The sequence below is a fragment of the Delphinus delphis genome, chromosome 15, assembly GCF_949987515.2.
Source record: "Delphinus delphis chromosome 15, mDelDel1.2, whole genome shotgun sequence".
In the NCBI taxonomy this organism is placed as follows: Eukaryota; Metazoa; Chordata; class Mammalia; order Artiodactyla; family Delphinidae; genus Delphinus; species Delphinus delphis.
The window spans coordinates 48246947-48267280 of NC_082697.1; the positions used below are offsets into that span (position 1 = coordinate 48246947).

At 39.1% G+C, this 20334-nt stretch overlaps 1 protein-coding gene across 1 annotated transcript in view; it reads right to left on the bottom strand.

Annotated features, from left to right (window-relative positions):
• DSTN (destrin, actin depolymerizing factor) overlaps positions 1–19706 on the bottom strand; it is a 37150-nt gene extending 17444 nt beyond the window's left edge. The window contains exon 1 of the mRNA XM_060031335.1: positions 19495–19706. Coding sequence (XP_059887318.1) covers positions 19495–19497 — 3 coding nt within the window. The 5' untranslated portion in view covers positions 19498–19706. The remainder of the gene's footprint in view (positions 1–19494) is intronic.
• Positions 19707–20334: the final 628 nt, after the last annotated feature.

Here is a 20334-nt window from a genome sequence, read left to right on the forward strand (position 1 = left end):
TTTCTGAAAGAAACAAAGCGAAAAACTTCTAAGCAATTTTTATTGATCTCCACAGAATATTTTGGTCCTGATCAGACCTGCTATTATTTTCTTTTTCCTAAAAATACAGAACTTCAGACCTCTGACATACTGTTTGCATATATTTATAATGTTTATCTTTTAGATTCCTCATAACTGACAAAAACAACTTGTAAAGAAGGAAAATTTTTACATCATTTGATTTTATAAGGACAACTCACTGCATATCACATCATGGAACCATGAATGTACTTGCGATGATGATGAAACTGAACGACATTTTTTTTGAGCTATAACTGACACAGCATTGTTAGGTCACAACAACATACCTGTTGTTTCAAGTGTACAACATAATGATTCAGTATTTGTATACACTGTGAGATGATCACCATAATAAGTCTAGTTAGCATCCATCACCACACGTCGTTACAATTTTCCTTCTTGTGATGAGAACTTTTAAGATCTACTCTTTTAGCAACTTTCAAATATACAATAAGTACTATTACAATATTATAGTCACCATGCTGTACATCACATCCCCAGAACTTATTTATTTTATAATAGAAGTTTGTACCTTTTGACCACCTTCACCCATTTTGCCCACCACCCTGCCTCTGGCAACCACCAATTTGTTCTCTTTATCTATGAGTTTGGGTTTTTTTCTTTAGATTCCACATATAATTGAGATCATAAGGTATTTGTCTTCCTCTGTTTGACTTATTTCACTTAGCTTAATGCCTTCAAGCTACATCCATGTTGCTGCAAGTGGCAAAATCTCCTTTTTTATGGCTAAATAATATTCCATTTATGTATTTATATATGTGTGCACATTTTCTTTATTCACTTAACCATCAATGAACACTTAGGTTGCTTCTATGCCTTGGCTATTGTAAATAATGTTGCAATGAACAAGGGGTTGCATACATCTTTTATTCCTTTGCATAAATACCCAGAAGTGGAGCTGATGGATCATACGGTAGTTCTTTAATTTTTAATTAAATTAAAAAATCAGTATGAGGAATCTTCATACTTGGGGGTTAGGGGTACTGACCCTCTGCACAACTGAAAATCTGCATATAATTTTATAGTCAGCCCTCCAAGTCCATGGTTCCGCATTGGTGGATTCAACCAACCACGGATCGTGTAGTACTACAGCACATATTTACTGAAAAAATCCACCTCTAAGTGGACCTGTGCAGTTCAAACCCATGCTATTCAAGGGTCAACTGTACAATGGGAAAGGACAATCTCTTTTAATAAATGGTTTTGGGAAAAGTGGACAGCCACGTACAGAAGAATGACACTGGACCGCTATCTTATAGCATAAGGAAATTAACTCAAAAAATGGATTAAAGACTTGAATGGAAGATATGAAATTGCAAATCTCCTAAAATAAAACACAGATGGTAAGCTCTTCGACATAGGTCTTGGTGATGATTTTTCTGGATCTGACTCCAAAAACCAAAAGCAACAAAAGCAAAAATCAGTAAGTGGAACTATATCAAATGAAAACACTTCTGCACAGCAAAGAAAACCATCAACAAAATGAAAAGGCAATCTATTGAATGGGAGAAAATGTTTGCAAATCAGGTATCTGATAAGGTACATATCCAAAATATGTAAAGAACTCACTCACATACAACTCAGCAACAACAAAAAAAATTCAATTAAAAAATGAGCAGAGGCTCTGAATACACATTTTTCCAAAGACATAAAGATGGCCAAGAGTACGTGAAAAGGTGCTCAACATCACTAATCATCAGGGAAACAATCAAAACCACCATGAGACATCACCTCAACTCTTGGTATCTTTATCAATGCCCTCTGCCTAACACATACACACAATCCCCCATCTACCCGGAACCGAAGCTGTTTAATAAATGTTTATTTAATCAACGTAAGTTTTCTACTTAATATTCTGTTCTAAAGGTCACAAATATACACTTTTTATTTCTAAAACTGATATGTAAGCATCACTTAATTTCAGAATAAATGCTAGATAAGAGACATTAATGTATACAGTATTCAATATGCAAAGAGTATGACCTTTAAGAAGTCAATATCCCATAAAACAAACTGACACATTTCAAAATTTCTGCAATCCCCTCCCCTGTTAAATAGCCATTTGATTCTGCAGTTGAAAAAATTTAAAAAGCACTACTTAATAATAAGATATATCTATTAGTGGTTTTATCCAAGGTGGAGAGAATGACTGTTTCAAGCACTTATTAATATTAGGGGAAAAAAGATCTCCACAATATTTTGCCTCACCTTTCACTAAGATAGGAAACAAAGAATACATTCCTAAACTGGGGAATGGAATACTGTTTGCAACAAAAGGAACAAACTGCTGATGTACAAATACCTTATCCTAAGTGAAAAGAACCCAGACTCAAAGGTTATGACTGCACAATTCCATTTATATGATACTCGTGCAAAGGTGAAAGAAACTACAGGGACAAAGAACAGATCAGTGAGTCAGCTCTACACACCACCAGTCCCTCCCATCAGGAAACTTGCATAAGCCTCTTAGATAGCCTCATCCACCAGAGGGCAGACAGAAGAAGTAAGAAGAACTACAATCCTGCAGCCTGTGGAACAAAAACCACATTCACAGAAAGACAGACAAGATGAAAAGGCAGAGAGCTATGTACCAGATGAAGGAACAAGATAAAACTCCAGAAAAACAACTAAATGAAACAGAGATAGGCAACCTTCCAGAAAAAGGATTCAGAATAATGATAGTGAAGATGATCCAAGGGGCTTCCCTGGTGGGGCAGTGGTTGGGAGTCCACCTGCCCATGCAGGGGGCGCGGGTTCGTGCCCCGGTCCAGGAGGATCCCGCGTGCCGCCGAGCAGCTGGGCCCGTGAGCCATGGCCGCTGGGCCTACGCGTCTGGAGCCTGTGCTCCGCGACAGGAGAGGCCACGGCAGTGAGAGGCCAGCGTACCAGGAAAAAAAAAAAAAAAAAGTGATCCAGGACCTCGGAAAAAGAATGGAGGCAAAGATTGAGTAGATGCAAGAAATGTTTAACAAAGATCTAGAAGAATTAAAAACAAACAGAGATGAACAATGCAATAACTGAAATGAAAACTACACTAGAAGGAATCAATAGCAGAATAACTGAGGCAGAAGAACGGGTAAGTGGCCTGGAAGACAGAATGGTGGAATTCACTGCTGCGGAACAGAATGAAGAAAAAAGAATGAAAAGAAATGAAGACAGCCTAAGAGACCTCTAGGACAACATTAAACTCAACAACATTCGCATTATAGGGGTCACAGAAGGAGAAGAGAGAGAGAAAGGACCAGAGAAAATATTTCAAGAGATTATAGTCGAAAACTTCCCTAACATGGGAAAGGAAATAGCCACCCAAGTCCAGGAAGTGCAGCAAGTCCCATACAGGATAAACCCAAGGAGAAACACGTCGAGGCACACAGTAATCAAATTGGCAAACATTAAAGACAAAGAAAACTTATTGAAAGCAGCAAGGGAAAAATGACAAATAACATACAAGGGAACTCCCATAAGGTTAACAGCGGATTTCTCAGCAGAAACTCTACAAGCCCGAAGGGAGTGGCATGATACACTGAAAGTGATGAAAGGGAAGAACCTACAACCAAGATTACTCTACCTGGCAAGGATCTCATTCAGATTCGATGGAGAAATCAAAAGCTTTACAGACAAGCGAAAGCTAAGAGAATTCAGCACCACCAAACCAGCTCCACAACAAATGCTAAAGGAACTTCTCTAAGTGGGAAACACAAGAGAAGAAAAGGACGTACAAAAACAAACCCAAAACAATTAAGAAAATGGTCATAGGAACATACATATTGATAATTACCTTAAATGTGAATGGATTAAATGTTCCAACCAAAAGACACAGACTTGCTGAATGGATACAAAAACAAGACCCATATATATGCTGTCTACAAGAGACCCACTTCAGACCTAGGACACATTCAGACTGAAAGTGAGGGGTTGGAAAAAGATATTCCATGCAAATGGAAATCAAAAGAAAGCTGGAGTAGCAATACTCATATCAGATAAAATAGACTTTAAAAAAAAGAATGTTACAAGAGATAAGGAATGACACTACATAATGATCAAGGGATCAATCCAAGAAGGTAAAACAACTATAAATATATATGCACCAAACACAGGAGCACCTCAATACATAAGGCAACTGCTAACAGCTATAAAAGAGGAAATCAACAGTAACACAATAATAGTGGGGGACTTTTAACACCTCACTTACACCAATGGACAGATCATCCAAAATGAAAATAAATAAGGAAACAGAAGCTTTAAATGACACAATAGACCAGATAGATTTAATTGATATTTATAGGACATTCCATCCAAAAACAGCAGATTACACTTCCTTCTCAAGTGCACACGGAACATTCTCCAGGATAGATCACATCTTGGGTCACAAATCAAGCCTCAGTAAATTTAAGAAAACTGAAATCATATCAAGCATCTTTTCTGGCCACAACGCTATGAGATTAGATATGAATTACAGGGAAAAAAACATAAAAAACACAAACAAATGGAGGCTAAACAATATGTTACTAAATACCAAGAGATCACTGAAGAAATCAAAGAGGAAATCAAAAAATACCTAGAGACAAATGACAATGAAAACACGACGATCCAAAACCTATGAGATGCAGCAAAAGTAGTTCTAAGAGGGAAGTTTATAGCTATACAAGCCTACCTCAAGAAACAAGAAAAATCTCAAATAAACAATCTAAATTTACACCTAAAGCAATTAGAGAAAGAAGAACAAACAAAACCCAAAGTTAGCAGAAGGAAAGAAATCATAAAGATCAGAGCAGAAATAAACGAAATAGAAACAAAGAAAACAACAGCAAAAATCAATAAAACGAAAAGCTGGTTCTTTGAGAAGATAAACAAAATTGATAAACCATTAGCCAGACTCATCAAGAAAAAGAGGAGAGGACTGAAATCAATAAAATTAGAAATGAAACAGGAGAAGTTACAACAGACACCACAGAAATACAAAGCATCCTAAGAGACTACTACAAGCAACTCTATGCCAATAAAGTGGACAACCTGGAAGAAATGGACAAATTGTTAGAAAGGTATAACCTTCCAAGACTGAACCAGGAAGAAATAGAAAATATGAACAGACCAATCACAAGTAATGAAATTGAAACTGTGATTAACAATTTTCCAACAAACAAACGTCCAGGACCAGATGGCTTCACAGGTGAATTCTATCAAACATTTAGAGAAGAGATAACACCCATCCTTCTCAAACTCTTCCAAAAAATTGCAGAGGAAGGAACACACCCAACCTCATTCTATGAGGCCACCATCACCCTGATACCAAAACCAGACAAAGATACTACAAAAAAAGAAAATTACAGACCAATATCATTGATGAATATAGATGCAAAAATCCTCAACAAAATACTAGCAAACCGAATCCAACAACACACTGAAAGGATCGTACACCATGATCAAGTGGGATTTATCCCAGGGATGCAAGGATTCTTCAATATACACAAATCAATCAATGTGATACACCATATTAACAAATTGAAGAATAAAAACCATATGATCATCTCAATAGATGGCAGAAAAAGCTTTTGGCAATATTCAACACCCATTTATGATAAAAACTCTCCAGAAAGTGGGCATAGAGGGAACCTACCTCAACATAATAAAGGCCATATATGACAAACCCACAGCAAACATCATTCTCAATGGTGAAAAACTGAAAGCATTTCCTCTAAGATCAGGAACAAGACAAGGATGTCCACTCTCACCACTATTATTCAACATAGTTTTGGAAGTCCTAGCCACAGCAATCAGAGAAGAATAACAAATAAAAAGAATACAAATTGGAAAAGAAGAAGTAAAACTGTCACTGTCTGCAAATGACATGACACTATACATACAGAATCCTAAAGATGTCATCAGAAAACTACTAGAGCTAATCAATGAATTTGGTAAAGTTGCAGGATACAAAATTAATGCACAGAACTCTCTTGCATTCCTATACACTAATGATGAAAAATCTGAAAGAGAAATTAAAGAAACAATCCCATTCACCATTGCAACAAAAAGAATAAAATACCTAGGAATAAACCTACCTAGGGAGACTAAAGACCTGTATGCAGAAAACTATAAGACACTGATGAAAGAAATTAAAGATGATACCAACAGATGGAGAGATACACCATGTTCTTGGACTGGAAGAATCAATACTGTGAAAATGACTATACACCCAAAGCAATCTACAGATTAAATGCAATCCCTATCAAATTACCAATGGCATTTTTTACAGAACTAGAACAAAAAACCTTAAAATTTGTATGGACACACAAAAGACCCCAAATAGCCAAAGCAATCTTGAGGGAAAAAAACGGAGCTGGAGGAATCAGACTCCCTGACTTCAGACTATATTATAAAGCTACAGTAATCAAGAAAATATGGTACTGGCACAAAAACAGAAACATAGATCAATGGAACAAGATAGAACGCCCACAGATAAACCCACACACCTATGGTCAACTAATCTATGACAAAGGAGGCAAGGATACACAATGGAGAAAAGACAGTCTCTTCAAATAAGTGGTGTTGGGAAAACTGGACAGCTACATGTAAAAGAATGAAATTAGAACACTCCGTACGTAACACCATACACAAAAATAAACTCAAAATGGTTTCGAGACCTAAATGTAAGACCGGACACTATAAAACTCTTAGAGGAAAACATAGGAAGAACACTCTTTGACATAAATCACAGCAAGATCTTTTTTGAACCATCTCCTAGAGTAATGGAAATAAAAACAAAAATAAACAAATGGGACCTAATGAAACTTCAAAGCTTTTGCACAGCAAAGGAAACCATACTCAAGACAAAAAGACAACCTTCAGAATGGGAGAAAAGATTTGCAAACGAATCAACGGACAAAGGATTAATCTCCAAAATATATAAACAGCTCATGCAGCTCAATATTAAAAAAACAAAGAACCCAATCCAAAAATGGGCAGAAGACCTAAATAGACATTTCTCCAAAGAAGCCATACAGATGGCCAAGAAGCACATGAAAAGCTGCTCAACATCACTAATTATTAGAGAAATGCAAATCAGAACTACAATGAGGTATCACCTCACACCAGTTAGAATGGGCATCATCAGAAAATCTACAAACAACAAATGCTAGAGAGGGTGTGGAGAAAAGGGAACCCTCTTGCACTGTTGGTGGGAATGTAAATTGATACAGCTACTATGGAGAACAGTATGGAGGCTCCTTAAAAAACTGAAAATAGAATTACCATGTGACCCAGCAATCCCACTACTGGGCATATACCCAGAGAAAACCATAATTCAAAAAGACACATGCACCCCAATGTTCATTGCAGCACTATTTACAATAGCCAGGTCATGGAAGCAACCTAAATGCCCATCGACAGACGAATGGATAAAGAAGATGTGGTACATATACACAATGGAATATTACTCAATAAAAAGGAATGAAATTGGGTCATTTGTAGAGACGTGGGTGCATCTGGTGACTGTCATACAGAGTGAAGTAAGTCAGAAAGAGAAAAACAAATATCGTATATTAACGCATATATGTGGAACCTAGAAAAATGGTACAGATGAACTGGTTTGCAGGGCAGAAAATGAGACACAGATGTAGAGAACAAATGTATGGACACCAAGGGGGGAAAGCGGCGGGGGTGGGGTGTGTGTGCTGAATTGGGCAATTGGGATTGACATGTATACACTGATGCGTATAAAATTGATGACTAATAAGAACCTGCTGTATAAAAAAATAAATAAAATTAAATTTAAAATTTTTTTAAAAAAAGAACATCAGTGGTTGTTGGGGATTGGAGGAGGTATTAATATGGGCACTTTTTTGGAGTGAAGGAACTATTCTATATTTTGATTGTGGTGGTAGTTACACAACTGTATATGGCCAAAATCTGCAGAACTTACACTAAAAATGGTGAATTTTACTTTACGTAAATTATCCTAAATGGAAAAAATATACATTACTTTTAGTTTTTACTTCAAGAGCAACAATGTAAAAAACACTCTAGTCCCTTTTGAGAAAGATAATACTGAACACACCATAAGCTAATAGTAAACGATGTTGTCTTAGCTTAACAACTTGGCTTCTCTGGAGGATGAGCTAGCATGTCAGTGAACCGAAGACAGGAAGCAGACTTGATGCTGTTGGTTAACTGATCTACCTTTGTTCCGTGGTCACACTCAGTTTCTAAGCCCTACCAAATTCCTCCTTAAATGTGTATTTCAAATCTATTCCTTCTCATCTACTCTTCAAATCTTCTATCACGCCCAAGATTAAAAATCTTCACCAATTCCCAAGCACCCACAAAAGTCCGAATTCATTAACACAGCATAAGAGGCCCTTTATTATCTGAACCAACCTACCCTTCCAGATTTATCTTCCACCACAGGCAACGATATTACTCACTGTTACCTTTCAGGAAGCAATTTGGCCATTTTCACCAAGAGCCTTAAAAAAATCTAAACTCTTTGACCCTTTAACCTAGTATTCCTACTTCAAGGAATTTATTCTGGGGAAATAATCTGCATAATACTAAAAATGAGACAGTCCAAATAAAAACAGAAGAATTACTAAGAAAATCATAATATAGCCACAGGATAGCTTGTGATACAGCTGTTAAAATTATGTTTATGGTAAGCTTTTAATGACATGGGGGAAATAATTATGATTTGGTTTAAGTGAAAAAATAAGCTAGATATAAAGTTTTATGTACAGTAAAATACATAGAGGAAAAAGAAATTTCATCTCTAACAGTGGGAATATAAGTGACTTTATCTACTCCCTAGTTTCCTCTATTTTCCAAGTTTTCTATGATGAGCAAATTTTAAAAATCAGAAATATATACACACAAACACCAAACTTTTGACTCAGTAACTGCATACCTAGGACTCTATTTTGAACAAACAATGCCAATGAAGGCAAAGATTTATGCTCAAGGATGACTGGGCACTACTTACAATATGGATTAAAATCTAACAGGAAGATGATTTAATACCATCACTGTATATGCATAATACCATTACAGTTTAAATAGTTTTTACAGATATATTTAACACACCATAAAATTGACCCATTTAAAGTGTAAATTCAGTGGGCTTTAGTATATTCGCATTGTGCATCCATCACAGTCTAGTTTTAGACTAGACATTCTGAACACCTTAAAAAGAAACCCAGTACTCATGAACAATCACTCCTCTTTCCCATTCTTACCAACCCCAAACCTAGCCAACCACAAATTTACTTCCTGTCTCTATGTATCTGCCAATCCTGGATATGCTATATAAATGGAATCATACAACATGCAGTCTTTTTCTGACTGGCTTCTTTCACTTTACATGTGTTAAGGTTCATCCATGTCATAGCATGTATCAGTACATCATTTATTTTACTGACAAATAATACTCCATTGTACGGATATACTACATTTTATCTATCCAATCATCAGTCGATGGACATCTGGGTTGTTTCCACTTTGAGGCTATTATGAATAACACTATGAACATTCATGTACAAGTTTTTATGTGGACATGTGTTTTCATTTCACTTGGTATATAACTAGGAGTGAAACTGCTGGGTCATATGGTAACGCCTAAGTTTAACTTCTTGAGGAAATGTCAAACCGTTTTCCAAAATGGCTGCACCATTTTACATTCCCACCAGCAACATATGTGGGAGGGTTCCAACTTCCCCATGCCCTTGCCAACATGTTAGTTTTTTTACAGCCATCCTAGTGGGTATGAAATAGGATCTCACTATGTTTTGATCTGCATTTCCTAGTGGCTAATGATTTTGAGCATATTTTCATGAGCTTATTGACCATCTGTGTATCTTCCTTTAGAAAAATGTCTATTCAAAGCCTTTGCCCATATAATTCAGTTGTCTTTTTATTGTTGAGTTGTAAGAGTTCTTCATATATTCTGCAAGTTCCTTGTCAGACATATGATTTGCAAATATTTTCTCCCATTCTCTGGGTTGTCTTTTCCACTTTCTCAATGGTGTTCTTTGATGCAAAAAAGTTTTCAATTCTAATAAAGTCCAATTTACCTATTTTTCTCTTGGCACCTGTGCTTTTGGTGTCACTGCCTAAAAATACCACGAAAATTGTCCAAAAAACACTGCCTAATCCAAGTTCACAAAGATTTATGCCTATGTTTTCTTCTAGGAGTTTTATAGCTTTAGCTCTTATATTTAGGTCTATGACCCATTTTGAGTTAAATTTTGTACATAGTGTGAAGCAGGGATCCAAATTCATTCATGTGGACATCACCTGTCCCAGCATCATTTGTTGAAGACGCTATTCGTTTCCCCATTAAATTAGCTTGACACCCTTGTCACATTGAGATGTGAGAAATAAAGGACATAAAACTGTTACAGATGAACTCAACTGTTTGAGAAAAATCTACATTGACATTCTCCAGATATTCACTATCTCCCTTATTTCCATTATAGTACTTATTACAATCTCCAATTATCTTATTTATTTACTGATTTCTTACCTGTCTCCCCCATGAGAATGTATATTCCATAGGAAAAGGGACTTTGTCTTGTACACTGTTGAATCTCTAGAACCTACAACAGTACCTGATTCCCAGAAGGTACCTAACACTTATTTATTGAAAGAATGAGCCTATGTTTAAAGTGGCCTGAAAGAAAGTGCACCAAATGCACTTTGGATAGGGCTGTCATTACAACTCAATTTTCCTTAATGTTATATAACGAACATACATTATTATTACAATCAGATGTGAAGATATTTTAAAGATCTGTAATATTTCTGCATCAATTTGTTGTTCCTCAAAGTTCCAAGAACCTCAATTTTTTTTTTTTTTTTTTGCGGTACGCGGGCCTCTCACTGTTGTGGCCTCTCCCATTGCGGAGCACAGGCTCCAGACGCACAGGCTCAGCAGCCATGGCTCACGGGCCCAGCCGCTCCGCGGCATGTGGGATCTTCCCGGTCCGGGGCACGAACCCGCGTCCCCTGCGTCGGCAGGCGGACTCTCAACCACTGCGCCACTAGGGAAGCCCCAAGAACCTCAATTTTTGCCAAACTATTTTGGCTTCTTTTATATAGTACCCCAGCACAATGACACCCCCAACTACCTAGTGGCTCAGGTCTAAATCTTCGGAATTATCTTTGATGTCTTTCTTTCCCCTATGCCACACACCCAAATGATCAGTAAGTCCGGTCAGCTCTTCCCCCAAATATACAATATCCAATCACTTCTCACTATCCCAGTACTAACAATCCTAATCCAAGCTACCACTGACTGATTGAATAATAGCAACCGTCAATCAGTTTTGTCCCCATTTGTACATCTAAATCCTATCTCACTCCACAACTTAACACCCTAACACCTCCCTACCACCAGACACCCGACAGCTTCCTGGTGCAGTCACCTTGGCTCACCCAGCTCTAGCTCCTGCCTACAGTCCATTTCCTACTTTTCTCCCTGCTTTTCACTGAATTCCAACTACACAAACCTTTTTTTGTCCCTGGCATGTCAAGCTCATTCTCTTCTCAAGGCCTTTCTACTTAGAGTTCCTTCTACCTAAAATGCTCTTAACATGGCTAGCTAGCTCCTTCTTGCCATGCAAGTCTTAAGCTCAAATGTCACCCCAAGAGGACTTCCCTAAGAATCTACCCCAAGGTAGCCAACTTTTCTAGTACTCCCTATTGATCACCCTATTTTTTTCACACCAGTTGCCATTACCTGACATGATCTTGTAATTTTTTGGTTGTCCCTCCCACCTGCCCACCTCCATTAGAATATAACTTCTACAAGGAATGGACTTTGTTTTTCTGTACTGTATGCCAAGTACCTGGGTCAGTTCTTGGCATATAATAACTTCTCAAATATTTATTGAATAGATGATTGCTATTCTAAACCTTGAGGGCAATGAACAACTGTGTTTCATTCTCCATTAATTACTTCAAGAAAAATATAACTATGAGTGGAAGACAAGATATTTTTACATCAAGGATCAAAATCACCTCAAAAGTCAAATTAAAAAGTTGATCATATATAATGACTCCAAGTAAAATAAAATTAGTTTAAAGAAATAATAAACAATTAGAAACATGTTTTTATGCACTCCTTCACCGTTTTTATTTTATCTACAATTACTGAAGTAAACACTGGTGTACTCAGAATATAAAGAAAAGAGACTGTTAAACTTGGATCTAAGGTTGTTTAATATTATTATTTTAGCCAGTGCTGATAAGCACTTTACTATGTGCCAGGCATTGCTTTACTTATATGCATCGACAAAATGTTGTGATGGTTAAGTACTATTATCATTCCCACTTGGAGGAATGATGAAATTGAGGCACAGAACAGTCAGTAATGTGTCTCAGGTTATACAGTCAGTAAGTGGCAGAGCCAAGATTCAAAAAACCTAGGCAGCCAGACTCTGGGCTCAAGCTCTTAACCACTTCTCAGTATAGTTTAACAGTAATGATAACAATACCTACCTCACTGGGTTGCTAGAAGGATTGAGTGAGATAAGTTAACACAATGTATGACACACAGCAAATACTTATAAGTTATCTAAGATAGCATTACTTCTTGTTCTTTCATTTGTTGAGCTTTCAAGTGCTTTTCTATGGTTCAGGATGCCTCAATGAGCATCAAATACCATTCAGTTTCATTTTTAAGAAAGAAAGAGAATTGGCATTACTGAGCAGTTTTTGCATGTCAGAATTAGTTGAAAGGTGCTACTCTAATAATACCTGCCTTATCTATCTCAAAGGATTTTCACTGTTAAGACTCGAACTAAATTATAACACAATATACAAAGGGGAGGTACTATTCAATTAGTTCAGTACTTAAAACTCAATTCCCATTGTATTAAAAGAAAGGTATGTGGGAATAGAAAGTATAAAAATTAAAGTAATCCATCTCCATGGGACCCGGCCCCATCATAATGAAGAATGCCCTCTCATTCACTCATTCGTGTTCATTTGGTAACATCTGTTGTGGGCCTACTTGGAGAGGTGTTGTGGTACTGAAATATACAAATCCTAGCCAATGGAGCTCAACAGTCTAGTCCCACAGAACATCTTAATAAGTTCCATAAAAGGGATTCACAGGCTACCTCAGCACTGTTAGTCATATGCAGACATGCCAAGAATTAACAAAAGTGTTGGTACCCACACTAACGTCCCCTTACACATTAAACAGGCCAATCCACAAAGTCTGAGGCTGGTCCGTTAAGGTGGCCACTAACCACATGTGGTTTAGAGAGTCCATTAAACATGGCCAGTGCTGCCGAGGAACTGCATTTTTAATTTTATTTCACTTTAATTAACTTAAATTTTTAAATTCATTATCAATTCCATTACTGGAAAACTAAGTATGCTTGGAGCAACTTAAGTATATGACTCTGCTTTTTCAACTATAAATTTTATGTCTAAATATATACCAAATATTTCCAATGAAAACTGAGCATCTGAATTGAGCTGTGCTGAGTATAAAATATACAGTGGATTTCAAACAATTTGTATGAGAGAAGAATGTAAAATGTCTCATTTTTTAATTGATTAAATGTTGATACAATATTTCAGATATATTGGGTTAAACAAATTTCATCTTTTCTTTTTACCTTTTTAATGGGGCTACTAGAAAATTTAAAAATACATATGTAACTCACATTTTATTTCTATTCGACAACATTGGTCTAAAGATGACTTACAACGTTTTTAAAACAAGGCCTCAATGATTTGAGAATTCCTCAGAGCTTCAGAGCTTCCATAACTGACTTAAAAGATAGCTCCAGAGCCAGCTGGAGAAGTTTTACCTATATCTGCCGATGCTTTAGTTTTAGCTCTATTACTTAAAAAAAAAAAAAAAAAAACACTACCACCAACAAAAATGTGCTTTGTGAAAGAATTTAAAAATTTACAAGTTGCCCATCTTCTGAAAACAAGCCAAGACAGGAATATGGGTAGAAAATTCTACGGGTAGAAAAATATGGGTAGAAATAGGAGGAACAACCTATAAAGTAATGCAAAAATGTTGAAAGTAGTAAACAGTCTTCCTCTAATGTGATCCAAAAGCACAAACACACAGATAAATTAGTTTTAAATGTAGGTTTCCTGCTACAGTACGCACTGAAGTTTCTACCTTTCAAGTGCTCATCCTAAGCCTTGTTGCAACAGCATAAGAGTTCTTTGACGGTCCCTTGTCATTGTCAAAAAAAATAAAGCCAAAATCTCCACCATTTCACACTACAGATTAAAATATGAATTTTAAGAATTCTGACTGCATTTTTCCTGAAATGAGCTACTTTTAAAAGATCTACCAAAAATTGATTTTTTAACACAGCAAACAAATCATGAAATAGGGTAAACAGCACATAAGCATTACAATGTCAGCTACTAGAAGACAATCTTACAAGAGTTAAGGATCACTCAAGACTATGTACTCAACTCTATGGGGGCCCTTGTACAGAAGATTCCTTGTACATGAATTCCAAGATTCCATGAATTAAGTAACAAGTCTGTCAAAGCATTACTGAGATGAACCAATCTGATGTTTATTTTTCTATGCTTCTCCCAATGTAAAATTTCAAGCAAAATGAACAGGAGACAGCTTTTAGAAGCAGGACAACTCCAAGTGAAAACTCATTTCTAACACCAATGATTAAAATATTTCTGAGTGTTACATATAAATCTTTGGGTATGTCTTTCATGGAAAACCTAGAGAGGAGTATTAGGCTATGTGGAAAGGTAGCTCAAGATGCTTAAATAACAAGCATCATGTTTATGGTTTATTATTTTCTGTGGTTTAGGTATGCAAATAGCAAAGACTACGACAGAGACCAGGCCTAGTTATTCAGACTAGAGCATTACTCTGTAGATAAAAAAAAAGTACATGTTAAAACAACAGTTTTTAAAGAGTTTCAATTTTTTTTTCAAATTTCAAATGTGGTGTTCGGCTCAAAGTATCTTAATTATTACTGAAAGAAAATATAAGTTACATTAACATAAACAAAAACACAAATGTTTAGAATCTTCCTGTATACAATAAACACCATTTTGATTTAAAACAATTCTGTTTACAAAAAACGATTATGGTTATTTGTTTTATTTTTTTAATAGCCTTTATTTTGTAGAGACATTGTAGGTTCACAGCAAAATTGAGCAGAAAGTACAGTTTTCCCGTATATCCCATGTGTGTTTGTTTTTAACATTTTGGCTAGAAGCCACACATAACCTAGATTTTATATAGTGCCCAGGAAAAGCAAAAGACATATTGACCATCTTGTCCAAAAGCCTCACATTTGGAGAATTAAAATAGTTCTGGTAGAGGCCTGTTAAGTTCTAGGTAGCCTAAATTAAGTAAAACTTAATCATCACGGTTGTAAATTCTTTGTTGCCTTTATTCCCCAGAAAAACACCCTCAGAAAAGGCACTGGGATTCCTTCTGGCCCTCTGAAAATTGTGTTTCTGATGCAACCGCCCATTAAAAAATACGCAATCCCAAATTAAAAATCCCCGAAACGGAGGAAAAAGAAAGAAAAGGGTAAGTATAGAACAGAGGATGTTAATCTCCACGCCCTGTGGCAAAGATGGAACTCTACTCTGGATCACTGTGCATTCTACCACAACCAGGGCCTCACAAGGGCAGGTGGCTAGAATTAAGAGTACTGAACTTCTGTTACTTAGCAGCTTGAGAGGCAGGCAAAGAAAAGCAGGTGCCAGAGGCAAGGTATATTAGTCTTCATTATGCAGGTCTGGCTTTGACAAGCACATTCTCGCTGATTTTCTTTTAAGGTTAGATTTACTTTATGGCTCCACAAATGAGTTTATATGAAGACGTGAGGAGTATTTTACACAGTGTCAGGGTCACTGAAAGCTCATGCATGTAAAAACATAAGCTGCAACAAGAATGAAAAGATACTCAACTACTGCTAATCAGAGAAATGCAAATTAAAAGAATGAGAAACCATTTCACACCTATCAGATTGGTTTTCAAAGTCTCATAATGCCAAGTAGTGAAAATAGAGAAACAGGCTCGTGAAAGCAGCTGATGGGAGGCAAACTAGAACTAAACCTCACCAAGTTATTTTTTTCAAAGTTGCAAAAGGATACACGAAGCATGATAACATTTATGTAAAATCTTAAAATACGTCAAGGCAACATATATTATTACAGACGCATACATGTACAACTGAAAGTATGGAAACATCAATGAAATGTGTTAGTTTCAGGTGACTATGCTGAACTTTTACCTGAGCCCTGAGCTCCTGAAAAGCAGTGAAGATTAAGAAATTCACTCCCATCATTTTGTGTTCAGGGCAACAGAAGGATCCTGCTCTTGCTTACTTCCAGATTAAGACATGTCCCCAGGCTTCCTCAAGACTCCTCAGTTTACCAGCGCCAGGTCTCTGTCCTTTTTTGTTGTTTTTTTGTTTGTTTTTGAGATGTTCCTCATTTCAATTAATGTTCTCTCAAATGCAATAACCTGCAAAAATCATCTCCTTAATCGGCCAGTACATTACGTCTTTGACACAGGAGTGGTTACCTCTGGGGAGAGAAGGGAATGGGATGAGGAAAAAGATGCGTATTTACCTGTAAAGGTAACATAAAAACCTGAAATATGGCAAAAAGTTAACCTTTTCTTTTTTTGTACAAAGGAACTTATTATTCTGTGTACCTTCCTGCTTAAAATGTTTCAAAATTAATTTTTAAATTATTTTAAAACCTGATGTGGAGTCAGAAAAGGCCACAAGTCAATAAAACCTTTACAGACTGTTTTCTAATATGTTAAATGGGCACAGGAACACATGCCCAACCTCTTCCACTAGATTGCTGTAAGTAAAAGTGTTTTTGCTAATCATCAAGTGGAAGAATACAGGTGTAATTCAGTCTGAGCCAACAGCTCAGTTTGTTAGAGCCAAGTTCTGATTAGGGTAAGGTTAAGGGTTAGATTATCATGCAGACCTTTACTGTTTCAGGGACAAGACTACACTCTGACTTCCCAGAGAGCCACTGGTTACAAGAGGAGCTAGGCCAGTCTCCTGTGATGTCTCAATCCATACCCAACAGGAAGAACTACTCAGCAGATAACCCTAGGAATTTCATGGTAGGCTGGTAAATAATCTTTGTATGAGGAAGCTGGCACACCCAGTACACACGCACACCAAAGTTTTGTTTGGAGAGTGTAGATGTGGTTCCTGTGGAGGGTAGGCTTTTTTTTTTCTTTGGCACTGTAAAGTGAGACTTTAAAAACATGAAATCTCATCTTAAAGTGCTCAGGGTGATCTGAGTTGGTTTCAAATTGCTTTATTCCCAAGTGCTTCGAGAAGACTTGGTGAGTACCAGGAAGTGATTTTGTTAATGTAGAACAAATCCATCAACAGTTAAAATTTAATCTGAAAAAAAAAAAATCTTAGAAACTTGGAACCAAGTATCCAACCAACAGATCTAAACAGTTTCAAATACAGAGGTAAAGTGCTAAAATCAGGGAATAAACATACATCTTCATAATATTCTCTAATAGCTGGAATGAAGGGAGAAGCTCTGTGCTCATAAGGCTAAATACAAGAGTAAGCTTTAAAAATGGTCATCTGCACAAATGAACTGATCTACGAAACAGACACAGACTCACAGACAAAGAGAACAGACTTGTGGTTGCCAAGGGGGAGGGGGTTGGGGAGGGACAGACTAAGGTTGGGGTTAGCAGATGTGAGCTTCTACATATAGATCCTACTGTATAGCACAGAAAACTATATTCAACATCCTATGATAAACCATACTGGAAAACAATATTTTAAAAAGAATGTATATATATGTATGACTGAAGCACTCTGCGGGACAGCAGAAATGAACACAACATTGTAAGTCAACTATGTCAATTAAAATAATAAAATAAAGATGGTCACCTGTATTCTAAACTCTCTTTCTTTGCAAGCATCCTAACAAGAGTAGTTCATAAGTTCTTCCGACCTCCCGAAGTTTGAAACGTACTCGGAATCACCCATCTTGATTAATTTTTATTTCTCCTCCTCCTTCCGAACCATAAATATTTTAAACATACTCTTCATTTTATTTGAATGTATAGAAATAAGAAAGTTAAGCTTTAAAGTTTAAGCATTTAGCTAAAGTAAAAAGGTTTGGTCCTATTTTCAAACAGAAAATAAAGTTATGTCAAATCAGAAGGCACTAAAGCCGGCTCCAGCCTGATTCAAAGCACTTTCGTCTGAGTGTATGGTCTTAAATTTATGAAAACTCAAAGCCCTAAGATTAAGTCTTTTAGCATAAAGTAGTACAATCTTAAAGAAGTTAGAAAGTTGTAAGATGCCGATCTCCTTTGTAGCTTACAAAATCAAACCAAAGAAGAACCAAAAACTGAACAACATCAAATTCGTACTAAATATCCTCAGTCATCCAGAAACTACTGTTAATCTCTAATTTTCTTCCACCACTGAGCCAGTCTGCATAGCCCTGAAAGGTGCAATACCTTAAGAAAACCCAAATTGTCATTCAGTGAAAACACTGTGTAGGAAGATAAACTGGTACCAACTGTTTCCAGGCAGACAGATGCAATAACAGTGTAATATTTCCAGCAAAGTCTGGTAAGCCTTTGCCTGCAAATCATTGACCAAAAATGGTAACAGAATGCGCAGACTACAGAAAACGACAAAATGTCCTACTTGATCGTCCACTTAAGAGCACGGTTCTACAGCAAACGAGAGTGACAGTTTAGAGGGGAAAATACGTGAATTAAGCAGTCCAACACCTAGAATATGCGGAACATCTGTTTACTTTTTAGCGACTCGGATAGCTTAATGGACTTTAAAAAGCTTTTTCATTTGCTTTAGTTAGCATCCCAGCATCATGCCCACCCCCTGCCCGCTAAATACTGGCAGAGCCAACCTGTTTGCAGGTAAAAGAAAATCTGTGACCGTACATGGAGGCCGGACAGGCCACCGCCCGGCCGAACGCGCAGGACGAGGAGCTGCGGGACGCGGACCACCGGGGGCAGCAGCAAAGGACCGCAGGCCCGGTTCGGAATCGTGGGGGTCACGCTCGGTGGCCATCCCGCCCCCCAGATGGCTCAATAAAGGCCTCGTTCCCTCCTCAAGACGCACGGACCTCAGGGGCCGAAACCGCCCGAGTCGCCGACCGCCCGCTCCCGGCCTTGGCGAAACGTGCGCCAAAGAGGCCCCACCCGGGAGCGCGGGCGGACCCCGGGCGGCGTCGCCGGGGCGGGGGGGTCGACCCCGGCTGGGCTACCGAGGCCAGGGGGAGGCCCCGCGCCGGCGGCGACGGCGAGAATGCAGCGGCCGGGGAGCCGCCCCGGCGCGGGGCCCAGCGGGTCCGCGGCGGCCGAAGCCCGGGTCCCCCCGCGCCGCCGCCGCCCCGACCCCGCGGCGCCCCGGGCCCCCAGCTTACCATCTTCGCCGCGGCGGCCGCAGAGCGCGGAGAGGGAGCCGGCGAGCACCAAGTCTGCGGAGCGACCTCCTCACAGCAGCCCCACTAACCTCCCAGGGACTGGCGGGCGCCTCGGGCCCAGACGCGGCGGCGCACGTCACGCGCTGCCCACCGTTGCTACGCAACCGGCCGACCTGGCAACGCCCCGCCCCGGCAGTCCCCCCCGCCAACCCCGACTCCGCGGGGGCGGGGTCTTCCTCGCCTTCCGGAGAAGGGGCACCGGGTACCCCTCACCAGCTCTGGCCTGTGGGGCGGGGGCGAGGTCCTCCCCCAACAGCTCCGGACGAGGGGGCGGAGCTTCAGCTGGCACCTGCGGGCGAGGGGCGGTGGCCCCTTCACCGGGGCGGGGCCACGTAGCGCCCCGCCCACTGCGCCGCCGTTGCCCTTACATGGAAGTAGCCACCTGGCCAGGTGTGCACCGCCGCGAGGGGCGGGGCCTGGGAGAGGGAGGGGTGAGAGGGGCGGGGCCCGCGGCGGAGGAGAAGGGAGGGAGGAGGGAGGGAGGGAGGGGGGAGGAGGAGGGGGGAGGGAGGAAGGAGGACGAGAGGGAGGGAGGGAGGGAGGGACGAAGAAAGGACCAGCGGGAGCCGGGGCGCGGGCGGTCGCGGGGGCCGCGCGTCCCGCATTTTTTACCTACTTTGGTGAGATTCCCGCCATCCTCGCCTGATTGGCCCAGACCTGCACGTCTGGCCCTCGGGCGAGAGGAAAAATCTGCACATTTTTCCTCTTTGCCGAGGCGACTGTGGCGATTCAGAGCGCTCTGAGTCACCGCTAATTTCAGGTCTGGAAAAAACAAGGAGT